This window comes from Crinia signifera, chromosome 7, assembly GCF_055691185.1.
Source record: "Crinia signifera chromosome 7, ASM5569118v1, whole genome shotgun sequence".
Lineage (NCBI taxonomy): Eukaryota > Metazoa > Chordata > Amphibia > Anura > Myobatrachidae > Crinia > Crinia signifera.
The window spans coordinates 146340004-146354442 of NC_139223.1; the positions used below are offsets into that span (position 1 = coordinate 146340004).

At 44.2% G+C, this 14439-nt stretch overlaps 1 protein-coding gene across 1 annotated transcript in view; it reads right to left on the bottom strand.

Annotated features, from left to right (window-relative positions):
- Positions 1-14439, bottom strand: part of LOC146020647 (sodium channel protein type 2 subunit alpha-like) — a 134622-nt gene that overhangs the window by 54031 nt on the left and 66152 nt on the right. Inside the window, 5 exon segments of the mRNA XM_083153911.1 lie at positions 1548-1829; positions 2652-2858; positions 4296-4437; positions 8398-8461; positions 12488-12685. Coding sequence (XP_083010037.1) covers positions 1548-1829; positions 2652-2858; positions 4296-4437; positions 8398-8461; positions 12488-12685 — 893 coding nt within the window.

Below are 14439 nucleotides of genomic sequence, written 5' to 3' on the forward strand. Positions count from 1 at the left end.
TTCCTGGCCTCACGGTAGGAGCTGCGACGACTGGCTGGCCCAAAAGGGTTACGCAGTCAGGCAATCTTGTTGCAGGTGATCCAATGCTGTATCCGAGGATCCAGTATCACTGGATCACACATGCATGCAGAAGGATGCTTATATCAGATGCCTCCTTCCGCATTACCATATATGGGCATTGCTGCTGCCTCCAAGCAAGCTCCAAAAGATGCATCCGACACCACACCTGAATTAGGCCCAATATGCAATAGCTCTAATAAGTCTTTATATTTAAATAGAATTGCTAAATCTATTTCACCCCATCACCGATGCTGGGGCAGCAATTATTAATATAGGCAGAACTATTCTGTACAATCAGACCTGAGGATTCACAGCAAACGGAACTGACATTCTGTCCTTTATTGTAGGAGATTTGCCCTATAAAACTCTAACAAATATGAGAGCTCAAAGCGCACAGGGTGAAAATTCATGATTAATCTATTTTGACATGGTTGGAATTGTAGGTAAGTGCCCTACATGGTACACTTTGGAGGTCATTCTGGCTGCTTTGCTCCCCCGCCTGGGGGAGCGATGTTGTGTGTTTGCGCATGCACATAACCATTTATGCGCATGTGCATGCTCTGCTTGTGAACGGATGCAGACCCCTTGCATAGTTGCCGGCCTGTTCGCACGGAGCACGGAGCAGTGCGGGCTTGGGTCGCACCCATGAGAACGCCCAGCATTTCATGGGCATTCCCATTAAAACATTGGGCGTTCCCATGCAAATGGTGCCGGGGATGGGCAGCTGACATCACAAGTGACATCACCAGATGTCAGCAGGCTGTTCATGTAGCAGAGCGCCGCCAATCTGAGTCGCCAGAGAGTGACTTAGATTTGCGAGCGCTTAAGAAATCCTTCGATGATCGTCGACCAACAATGATTTCGGCCCCGCACACAAGGCTGTGAATGTTTATGCCAAACACATATTCGCCTGCATGCGCGGACATTCACCATGCAAGCGGGGGGCAGGCGTTCGTGCGGATGGTGTTTAGTTGGCTCGCAAAGCTAAGAAATTCACCGCTTTGTGAGTCAACCAGAATGACCTCCTTTAGTGGTAGCGATTGCAACTTTGCACATTTAAATTGAGGCAGTGAAGCACAATACTGGCAGTGTGAGGCCTAGCTGCAAAGATGCACATCACTGCATTTTTATATGACAAAATTTACTAAGATGGGAGTTCTATTGAAGATTAGGTGTTGCCCATAGCAACCAATCAGATTCTACTGTTATTAGAATTGAAAGACTACACCCAGTAGAGGCAGCCACAGGGCAGACTAAAGCAATAGTCATATCATTCAGCGTATAAATTCTCCAGGAACTAGTGACATCATCTGTTCCCATTGAAGTGTCATGAACACATCGCGGACCCATCTGAGTACATTTTAATATCTACATTCTACAAATTAGGTTTCTTCTTAGATTCAGTATTACGTCACTCATCCAGCGGGCTCTGGTCTACATAATATAGACAAAAGACACCTGTTCCCTGCAGGATTATGGAATCTTACCTTGTCATACTCTAGCTGACTCCCTTCCCTGGCAGAATGGAACCCTTTCCTCTTTAAACACTCTTCAGATCCAGATATATAATATTTCTCCTCATCCCTTTTCTCATCTCCATCACAATGCTCTACCTGTTGTCTTTGCTTTTTCCAGTTCATCCGCTCTTTGGCACTCTTAGAACTGAGCCGCGACACTGTAGATGAGCACTCAGATGGATTGTCAGGTTCACCTTCTTCGCTTAGTTCTTGTGACTCAGCCAACGCATCTGTGGCTGCCGCGGCGACAGCCTGCAATGGTAAATAGGGGGAGATTCAAGAAGTTTGGGAGAAAGATAAAGTGGAGAGAGATAGGCTGGGTACAGACCTATAGAAATACCTGCAGACATTACTCTAGACAAATCTGGCAGCGTATTCAGCACACATGCTGCCTGATCAATCATGAATGATGTCACAGCTGGGTGGGCATTTACAAACGCCCGCCTAGTTGTGCTGTCAATCACCGCTGGCTTGTGTAGTGAGTATGCAGGAGGTTGGTAGATCGTCTGCATATATGAGCTGATATATCTTTAGATATATTAACCATTGGAAGTGTTGCACATCCAACGTGATATGTCTGTGATTGACATCTACCACAGAGATACAGATAGAGCCATCCTCATCTAGCCCTTTAATAGGAGTAAGTGAGCCAGGGCTGTCTGACTTAATCCCCTTTGCTGTATTGTTCTATGTATTGTATTGCAGCTGAGAACAGTAGATGATAATAAGCCTTGGTGAGCCATGGCTCACCAGAGAAGGCTAGTTGAAGAAGACTCCATCTGTACACACTGGCTGACAGACTGGCGATATATCAGCCGTTCAATTGAACAGCCGATATACATCAACCAGTGTGTAAAGTAACAATCAGCTAACGTAACGAGCGGCAAGTTTTTCCTCGTCTGATTGACAGGCAGTGCGCGTTCCAGGGTGGACACCGGGAGTTTCATGGGCGTGTCTACAGAAACAGTGGGCACACCCATAGAAATGCTGGGAGGGCTCCATTGAATGCATGCATTCCCGTGCCTTGGGGCGGACGGATGACATCACATGCACAACATCAAATATTGATGTTACCTGAGCTTCCCCCTGTTGCTTTTTCAACTGTTCCATCATTTTCTGAAATTCAACAGCTTTCTGCTCTGCTTCTTCTAAGGTTGCCTGATTCTGTTCTTCATATGCCATGGCGACCACAGCCAGGATCAAGTTTACCAGATAGAAGGAGCCCAAGAAGATCACCAGAACGAAGAAGATCATGTAGGTTTTACCAGCAGCTCGGAGGGTCTGTAGGAAATGTAAGGATTTTGCTGTGATGAAGAGATAGACAGTGATACTGAAGATGCCAAGAATGATTGGAATTGTAATAAGGAGTCAGTAGAATAAGAAGAGCGCATCTCCTCTTCTGAGGAAACCTTTGTGTAGACTGAACTTTTCCTCTGCCTACCGGTTCATTTCGTACTACCAAAATAATGTGCATTCACATGATTTTAATTCATCATAGAGTAATGACTGCTTACATTAAGAGTACATTGCATATGGCAAAATCTTTGGACCTGCAATTATTCATTGTGTGAAAAAGTGTGCCTGAATGTCCTCATCTCTGTCCACATTCTCACCTACCCCGTTGCCTCCCATTCCCACCTCTGCCTAACCTATATCATGGTCACTTCCTTTCACACTCATCTCTAGGACTTCAACCAACTCTCTCACTTACGTTGAGATGTATCAAGTCTTGGAGAGAGTTGAGGTGAAGTAGTTGCCCCATATCATTTCAATGAATGTGCTAGATAAATGACAGAGGCTGATACGTTGCTTTGGCCAAACTCTCCAGTTTTTTCTCTCCCTCTTTGTCAGACAGTCTACCAGCCTTCCCTAATTTAAACACACCCATTTTTTTATATTACCAACCCTCCACATGTCTAACCTTCTCTACCCCTTCATAATATAATTGTTCACACCCATTACTGTTCGCCTCCCGCTCGAGGGGGCAGGGGGGGACCCGAGGAGGCTGCGGGGGGGTGTGGTCGCCCGGTGTGGGCACCGGGCGACCGAGGGTAGCACCGTCGGAAGGGGACGCCCGCGCACCTCGTGCGCGCGCGTCCCCTTCCGGCATACAGATGGCGGCGGGGCAGGGGATGGCGATGGCGACGCCATCGCCATCCCCTGCAAAGATGAATCCCGCTACATCTGTATCTGGATTTTCCTCTTACTATATGATTGGCATCACCTGTGTTGAACTATTCAATTTACAATGAATTTTAACACAGGTGATTACAATCATAAATTAAGAGAGGAATTTGTCACTCCTGGAATGGATCATGGTGGGAGGTATGGTAAAGCTTAACGGAATTTGCTGAGCTATACTGTATAAGAAACTATTAATACAAAATAATAATAAATGTGTTGTGTACAAATGGAGCCATGCTTATCCGTCACAAAAACTGCAAATATCAGTGTGCCCTTCGCCAAGGCTCACCAAGAATGGGACGAGCATGCGTGTGAGAAGCTCATATGTCCCATTTGCGGCAATTGGACACGCTTGCATGTGTTATATTAGAATTAACCTAAAAATATAATTATGCTACTGTTTAAAGCTCCATGTAATTAAGAATCAATTATTTTATAATGTTTTCATGCATTGTCATATGTCATTGGAAAGCTTATGACTTTCTCAATACAAGGGCCACTGAAATACAAAGAAATATACAGTATACTGCCTACCTTCATGTAAAGATTTTCCCAGTAGTCCTGAGTCATAAGTCGGAATAGAGATAAAAATGCCCAACCAAATGTGTCAAAGCTCGTGTATCCATAATCTGGGTTCCGTCCCACTTTCTTACATGTGTACCCTTCTGGGCATTGACTGATTGAAATAAAAAATAAAAATTAAACGTATTAAAATTTAAACAAATATTATGCATAATTATGCAAATAGATATTTAATGCAAATTGTAACTATGACAAATGGCTGCAGTTCCCCAAGTGAACAACAGATGGCAATACCCTAAATATTCTTCAATAAACTACTGTAGTATACACTGATCCACCAAAACATTAAAACCACTGACATGTGAAATTAAGAACATTGATTATCTCATTGCAATGGCACCTATCAAGGGGTAGGATATATCAGGCATCAAGTGACCACTCAGTTCTTGCCGTTGATGTCTCGGCAGCAGGAAATAATGGCAAATATTAATACAGTAAATGACTTTGATTAGGGTCAACATACGACGGCTAGGTTAGCACATCCAAAATCATGGTCTTGTAGGTTGTTCTCGGTATGCAGTGGTCAGTACATATTAAAAGAGGATCAAGGAGGACACCTGGTGACAGTGTCTTTGGCACCCAAGACTCACTGACATACGTGGTGAGTGAGTGGCAACTTACCCGGTCCTATCTGGCAGAATAGCTAATGTAGCAAAAATTGCTAAATAAAGTTAATGCAAGCTATGATAGAACCTTATCATAACCCACATTGCATCACAGCTTGCTGAGTATGAGGCTGCGTAGTAACAGTCTCAAAAACATGACAAAAACTTCAGAGATAAGAAATGAAGGGCCTGATGCATGATGAATCGGTCCCCGATGTATTCCCCGATGAACGGCTCTGCACATGCATGTATTCGCGCATGTGCAGGGCTGATGTACAAACGCATTTGGTGACTATCAAAGTCGCTGAGTCATTTGCACTGGTAGGGGGTGCGTGTAGGGGGCGTCTCCATGAAAATGCTGACAGGATGATGACTGCCGGGGCGGGCTGCTGATGTCGGAAATAAAAGTCAGTTCAGATTGATTTTTATTTCCGAAGGGGAAAGATATCAATCTATGGTCGGCGACCATGGAATGATTTTTCTCCGGTTCGGCCGCGGCCGAAAGATGTGTTTGCGTACATCACCACACATGTAGCCTTATTCTAGTTCACTCTTTCTGACAAAATCCTTCTTAGATGGACAAAACCAGGTGCACTGCAGGGGGGCAGATGTAAAATGTGCTGAGAGAATTAGATTTGGGTGAGTTATTTTGTTTCTGTGCAGGGTAAATACTGGCTGCTTTATTTTTACACTGCAATATAGATCTCACTTTGAAGTAAAACCCCACCCAAATCTAATTCTCTCTGCACAAGTAACATCTGCCCCACCTGCAGTGCACATGGTTTTGTCCATCTAAGAAGGATTTTGCCAGAAAGAGTAAAGAATAAAGCCCATGGTGCAGAGGAGATTTGGCTGCGGGGGGAGGACGTCCAGCCAGGTGGATTTTCAGGACTCCCTGAGCACAGAAGCATAGGCGAATCTAGAATTATGGTAATGGATGGTCCCAGATCTAGACCCAGATTTAGACATAATAGCAGGGGGACCTTTGCGCGGCGTAGCCGCATGGCAAAAAGGGGGCATGGCCTCATGGTAATGAGGCGTGGCATCACAAAAAGGGTTGTGGTATTACACTTTAGTCCATACACAGTAATGCCCGTTACACATTTTAGCAAACTCCTTAATACCCATTACACATAAAGCCACACGCCGTAATGCCAATTACACATAAGGCCACACACCATAATGCCCATTACACATTGTGCCACACATCATGATGCTTATTACATACTATATAACAAACCGTAATGCCCATTACATATTTGCCACATAAGTGCTGCTTATCTAAGTGCTCATTGCTAGGGGGTTCTTGCTTGATGGCACCATAGTACCCATTACACATGATGCCGCACACCATAGTACCCATTACACATGATGCCGCACACCATAGTACCCATTACACATGATGCCGCGCACCATAGTACCCATTACACATGATGCTGCACACATAAAGTCCCTTACACATGATACTGCACACCGTAATGCCCCTTACACATTAAGCCACACATTATGTGTAATGCCCCCACATCCTGCCACTTGTAGCGTCCCTTAAGCAATGCCCCCAAAAGTGCCACTTACTATAAATTTTTATATGAGCCTCCGCTGCTGCTGCAGGGAGAGATGGGGAGTGGTGCAGCTGCTTCTATGGGTAGAGGAGCAGAGCGCAGTGCAGAGCACGCTCCCACTCCTGGTGTCCCCTTTAGCCGAGTGGACATTTGAAATATTGTGCGCGCTGTTGTTGGGCGTGACTTAGGGGGAGCACGCCGGGCGCCGGCACCACATGATTAAAGGGGGGCGGGCTGAGGTGAAAGCGGGGAGAAGAATTGGAGCGGAAGCTGCAGGGGTGACAGTCATTGACAGCTGGGCAGAGAGCAGGGGGCTGCCCGGCTGAATTCAGAGCACTGCAGGTCACAGCTGTTTGAAATAATACCCCTTTCACTACAGAAAATGCAGGGATTTACCTGGGAATATGGTCCCAGGATCATGCTGGGACATTCCCAGGCTGACCCCTTATACACCAGCCTAGTCCCTGCATTTTCTGGTGTGAGGGGGAGAGACAACCACTCCCCTCTCCCTTCCCCCCTTTAACCAACCAGCTATATCTTCGGAACCAACTGACCCATTTACATGAGACCAGTATCATATTGAAGAACTTTTGAGTTGGCTTCATGATTTTTCATGAATGGTCCCTTGAAACTGGGCTGTTTGGTTCCAGAGAAATCTGCCCTCAAAGAACATAAACAGTCATGAAATTACATATAAGAAATAAAAAAAAACGGTTTAACCTCAATATCCCTGGAACCATTTAACCCATATGGATCCAGCCTGGTATCAGATTGAAGGCCCAGCGATTTGGGTTCGATTGAGATCAACCTCGAGCTTCAGTGATGCTGAAGGGGGAACTGGCAGCCGTTGAACTGGGTGGGGGTTGGAATTAGCGGGTCCCATGTTATCCTATAGGGAAAACATTCCAGCTGTGCCTGGCAGTATCTCTGGTTCTGAGGGGGCTAGAGACACAGGGCTGGGCTCGTTGGAAAGCCCCATCCCTCAGCTACAAAATGGGATAATGGGTGGTCCAGTTCACCCCCGAACCACCCCCGAGATTCGCCTATGACTGCTGCTTAGCGTGCCTTACTGAATCAGGCGCTAAGTTTGCATCTCCGGAGCACGACACTGTCATCTTGGTGCCAGGCAGGACCGGTCTAAGGCTTCTCAGCACCCTAGGCAAACTTCAACCTGTCCCCCCCACACCCATACTGCCACCAATACCCACTTTTCAGCTCCTTAAGGCATACTTGCCTAACATTCCAGCAGGGAAGCTCCCAAAAATTGGGTGATCCTCCCAGCCCCCTGGGAAGGTGGGCAAGTCTCCTGCTTTCCCTGGAGGCCTTCCTTTGCCACCCACAACAGAGTACAAGGAGGAGGGTTCAGCAAAGTAGAGTAGTATGCCTCAAGGGAAAGTATGGAGTTGAAATCTTAGAAGTTCCACAGCCACCACCTGATACATCCTTGATTTCTTGCTAGGCAGACTCGGTAGCGCCCCCCAGATACCCGGCACCCTAGGCAGCTGCCTAATGCTGCCTAATGGTAGAGCCGGCCCTGGTGCCAGGTACCACAAGACACCATCAAAAGGTCTTGTTAAGTCCATGGCTCTATAGCTCAACGATGTTTTGTTGGAAAGAGGGGGACCTACACTGCAGAATATTAGGCAGGGGGGTCTAATGTAATGGACGATCGATGTACATACAGTAAGGTACTCTAGAATTTGTATAATTTGGCTTGCACACCAGTAAAGAACAAAATACATTTTAATTATACAGACATTATAATTGCTTGTTAAATATTGTTTCGTGTATAGTACAATCACGATCATCATTTAATTCGTTTTACAATGTTCAACAGTATATTACTATTGAAATATGACTTAACACTGTTATACTTTACTTACTTACCCAGCATCTGAGCTATTACCACAAAGCCAAGGATCCTTTTGACCTTCAGTTTTATAAAGCACACCTGCCAACAAGAAATAAGAAAATAACTCATTATCACAACACAACTATGAGGTGCTTTGTAGCTACACTATCACCCTGGATTGTTTTAATTCAAACATTCACATATTAAATTAAAAACTCTATTGGGGCCTACACACATGCAAGGCATTCTCCAAGCGACTTTGCTAAGTTTGGCAAATTTGCTTAGAAAATTCCCCTACTGTATATAGATAGATAGACGGACAGATAGACACAGTGCGAGCTGACAGCGCCAGTGTTCTCCGGTGAAGAACACGTGATCAGCAAGATTGATGGTTACTGACCATCAATTTCAGCCAGCGACGCGCAGGGACACGCATTGCTGTCGCTATAGCCCCTACACACACCGATGTACAGTATACACACACAAACCCTACATTATATACACAAGTATTGTTCAGTAAAAGAACAAACGTTACATGCTATTTGTTATAATCACTTTGTAGAATAGTCCTAAAAAAACTAACTTTATACATGAACATGGACATTGTCAATGTGTTTCTGGATTACAATGAGGAATTCACAGTAATCCAGGAAAGTAATTTGAGTGCCAACATCTCAGTAAGGGCCTTATTTTAGTTCACTCTTTTTGACAAAATCCTTCTTAGATGGGCAAAACCATGTGCACTGCAGGTGGGGCAGATGTAACTTGTGCAGATATAATTAGATTTGGGTGGGGTTTTACTTCAAAGTGAGATCTATATTGCAGTGTAAAAATAAAGCAGCCAGTATTTACCCTGCACAGAAACAAAATAACTCACCCAAATCTAATTCTCTCTGCACATTTTACATCTGCCCCCCTGCAGTGCACATGGTTTTGTCCATCTCAGAAGTATTTTGTCAGAAAGAGTGAACCAAAATAAGGCCCTTAGAGATGTTCAAAATAACCACTAAAAATGCCAGCGTCGCTCACATTTGTTATATAACTTCAAGTAACAAAATGTGTAAAAAAAAAAAGATTATATTTCCTATATAAGGTAAAAATTCCAGGTCATTATGATGAATAAAAATGTTTGCCTGGCAATTTTCACACCTATTTTGACAAATTCACTTGGAGCTCAAAGGGTTAAGCTAATTTTACACATTCCAATTGCTGAATTAGTTTTCAGGAGGTGCGCCGTCGTGGTGCGAGGTTAACAATTAACTATTACATTATAAAATAACTTGCTCAAAAGGTGCATGAAAAAGACGCTGTGATTTCTATAGAAATCATCTGCATCCCATTTTCAGTCCTAAATTTGAACTGAAAACCCTGCGGCTGCGGGAAAAACCCTGTGCGTCAGAATTTTTAGAATTTCTCGATTGTGTCATTCACATCTCCATTTTTGACAAAATTTGTGTTACTGTACTTTAAATGTCAGCTTTGTGTTCTAAGGATGCACTGTGGGTGTGTATCCCCATTTATATCCATGCACACAATACAACTACATGCAGCTAAGAAAGAAGAAGTGCGGGGTTCTCAAAGGTGCAAACTAGATATAAAATGTATTAGTTAAACAAACAGACAAACCAATACATATAATAAAGTAAAAATACAAATACAAATAACAATATCAATTGATGCATATGCCAAATATTAATTCAATAATCGATAAGCAAATGATGTTGTCAGTCCCTTTTCAAGAAATATCGATACTCTGTTATTTGCATAAATAGGTTAAACATTTTGCTTAGCATCAGTTGAATAGTTAATGAATGTCTTTTGATAACAAGAAATCATGCTAATAAACCAGTTTCAAAGTGTAATATTGCCTTCAGTGGTAGTGGGAATTGCGCCAGTTCTTAGCAGGCAACAATATTAGTTGTGATGAATACTCCCACACTGAACTTGCATGGTTCAGCGTACCTTTGCAGGCTATAAATTGATAATGGCAGTGTCTCTGCTAGGTGTCCCGTGCCTCTTATATGGACGCCTTTCATGGTCACCTTGGGCCTTATTCTAGTTCAGTCTTAGAGGCAAATTCCTTCTTAGCTGGACAAAACCATGTGCACTGCAGGGGGGCAGATGTAATACGTGCAGAGACATTTAGCTTTGGTTGAGTTATTTTGTTTCTGTGCAGGGAAAATACTGACTGCTTTATTTTTACACTGCAATATAGATCTCACTTTGAAGAAAAACCCCACCCAAATCTAATTCCCTCTGCACATGTTACATCTTCCCCACCTGCATTGCACATGGTTTTGTCCAGCTAAGAAGGAATTTGCCTCTAAGAGTGAACTAGAATAAGGCCCCTTGTGAGGTCCCCCCGGCGGTAACTGTCTCCCTGCTGGCGGCTGTATTTAGCACTTGTACACCGTCTGCCGCTCTGTCACAGTGCAGGCGGAAGGTAGATGGTGGATGTACACGCCGACTGTCACTCCGTTGCAGGGGGAGTGGTGAAGAGATGAAGATTGACGCTGGGGATCCCCAGCTACCACTACCACTGGAGGTAATATTTCACTTTGAAACTGGCTTATTAGCATGATTTCTTGTTATCAAGAGACATTCATTAACTATTCAGCTGATGCTAAGCAACATTTTTAAACTATGTATGCAAATAACAGAGTATCGATATTCCTTGAAAAGGACTGACAACATCATTTTCTCATTGATTATCGAATTAAGATTTGGCAGATGCATCAATTGATATTTTTATTTTATTATATGTATTGGTTTGTTTAACTAATACATTTTAGATCTAGTGTGCACCTTTGAGCGCCCCACACTTCTTCTTTCTTGTTGATTCTGTTTGGAGGTTGGCACTCGCGTGGTGGCAGCAGGGTGACAGAGTACACCACCATATCCCCTAGCGCCTAGACATTCTTCTTCTGTTCCTACATGTGCAGCTAACTTTGGTTCGGATGTGGATCGTTTGGTCTACAACAACTAAGTCAACAAGCATTGGGTTGACACCACTAGGTCGACATGCAGCAAGGTCGACATGGGTTAAGGTCGACATGGGTCTATGTCGACATGACATTAGGTCGACACAAGCAATAGGTCAACATGGGCTAGGTTGACAGTCAAAAGGTCAGAATGGGGTTTTTCACTGTTTTTTTATCCGAATGTCAACACAGTCGACATGGACACAGTTTGAAGTGCACCGCATCCCCTTGCATCGCTCGCTAGGCTTCGGGCACGGTGCCTCGCTATGCTCGGCACACTATTTTATTATCCCGCCGCGCCCTAGTGGATGGTAGGGCATGAAATATCGCCTGTCGGCACATGTCGGTTAAAAAAACTGTGAAAAACCTCATGTCAACCTTTTGACTGTTAACCTAGCCCATGGCGACCTAATGCTTGTGTCGACCTAATGTCATGCCGACCTAGACCCATGTCGAGATAGACCCATGTCGAACCTGACCCATATCGTCCTTAACCCATGTTGACCTTGCTGCATGTCGATCTAGAGGTGTCGACCCAATGCTTGTTGACCTAGTTGTTGTAGACCTAATGACCATATCCCCTTTGGTTCAACTCTGCATCAGCTCCATAATGGGCACCGAAATGCAGCACTATATGAAGCCCAATATGCCAATATAGAAGTGGCTATTACAGCCTACTGGACACAATAGCAGCTTGAAGTTGTAGATGCACAACAGCTGGTATCGAACATGTCTATAGCTTCCTTCTTATTAGAATTCACAGCAAGACTCAACTGCAGCAAAGCAGTCTGCCCTGGCATTAGGAGCACTGCTACAGTGTGCGCTGACGGATGGTCTGAGACAGGCATGAACTAATGTGCGTCATTTAGCTCAAGCTACAGATGTAAAACACTGAAACCATTGGTATCAGAGTAGTACAGAGAACGTAACATTTTACAATGTAATTTAATCACTGCTATCAGAACAGCTTCAGGCTTGAGAGACACAATAGATTAACATCACTCATATCTAGGACCAAAGTGCAATTTGCTTGTTTGCGACGTGTTTGTTACATCTGTATGGAAATATAAGATCTACAAATAGGACGTTTTGTTTAACTCTTATTATTTTTTAAATGACAGAAGCTTCAGCAAAACCGACGTACTTTCATTCTTGGCATATTCTTCAAGGCTTATATTAAGAGGTAAATCCTCTGGCAGGACTATGCACTTATTTCTCAAGTGCCCCATGAACAGCTGCAGTCCTATTAGTGCAAACACGCTGAGGCAGAAGACTGTGAGAATCATCACATCCGAAAGTTTCTTCACCGACTGAATCAGGGCCCCCACAATGGTTTTCAGACCTAAAGAGAAATATATAAATAATCAAGATCCCTACTATTAACATGATCAAAGAAAGAGTTGGATGCTCTTTCCCCAAACCACTCTTGTGTTACTATGGCTGAATACTGGCTGGTCCCCTGGGCAGCATAGAAATAGTTTTCATATTTAGTGCATTGATTTTTTTTTATTTGCTACAGTACTTGATATTTACTAGCTGCCTGTTATTGATGGATAAGGAGGTATGATGGATAGGGGAGTATGATGGATAGGGAGGTATGATGGATAGGGAGATATGATGGATAGGGAGGTATGATGGATAGGGGAGTATGATGGACAGGGGAGTATGATGGATAGGGGAGTTTGATGGATAGGGAGGTATGATGGATAGGGGAGTATGATGGATAGGGAGATATGATGGATAGGGAGGTATGATGGATAGGGGAGTATGATGGATAGGGAGGTATGATGGATAGGGGGTATGATGAATAGGGGAGTATGATGGATAGGGGAGTATGATGGATAGGGAGGTATGATGGATAGGGGAGTATGATGGATAGGGGGGTATGATGGATAGGGGAGTATGATGGATAGGGGAGTATGATGGATAGGGAGGTATGATGGATAGGGGAGTATGATGGATAGGGGAGTATGATGGATAGGGGAGTATGATGGATAGGGAGGTATGATGGATAGGGAGATATGATGGATAGGGAGGTATGATGGATAGGGGAGTATGATGGATAGGGGAGTATGATGGATAGGGAGGTATGATGGATAGGGAGGTATGATGGATAGGGATGTATGATGGATAGGGGAGTATGATGGATAGGGGAGTATGATGTATAGGGGAGTATGATGGATAGGGGAGTATGATGGATAGGGAGGTATGATGGATAGGGGAGTATGATGGATAGGGGAGTATGATGGATAGGGGAGTATGATGGATAGGGAGGTATGATGGATAGGGATGTATGATGGATAGGGGAGTATGATGGATAGGGAGGTATGATGGATAGGGAGGTATGATGGATAGGAAGGTATGATGGATAGGGAGGTATGATGGATAGGGAGGTATGATGGATAGGGATGTATGATGGATAGGGGAGTATGATGGATAGGGGAGTATGATGGATAGGGAGGTATGATGGATAGGGAGGTATGATGGATAGGGAGGTATGATGGATAGGGGAGTATGATGGATAGGGAGGTATGATGGATAGGGAGGTATGATGGATAGGGAGGTACAGTAGGAGCAAGTTTCATCTTTGCTCCTTTGGCGATGGCTAGCCATGGCTAGCCATGGCTATTCTATTGTTCTCAGCTGCAATACGTATTGTATTGCAGCTGAGAACAATAGAATAGCCATGGCTAGCCATGGCTAGCCATGACCAAAGGAGCAAAGATGAAACTTGCTCCTACTGTATGATGGATAGGGATGTATGATGGATAGGGGAGTATGATGGATAGGGAGGTATGATGGATAGGGAGGTATGATGGATAGGGGGGTATGATGGATAGGGGAGTATGATGGATAGGGGAGTATGATGGATAGGGAGGTATGATGGATAGGGATGTATGATGGATAGGGGAGTATGATGGATAGGGAGGTATGATGGATAGGGAGGTATGATGGATAGGGGAGTATGATGGATAGGGGGGTATGATGGATAGGGGAGTATGATGGATAGGGGAGTATGATGGATAGGGGAGTATGATGGATAGGGAGGTATGATGGATAGGGATGTATGATGGATAGGGGAGTATGATGGATAGG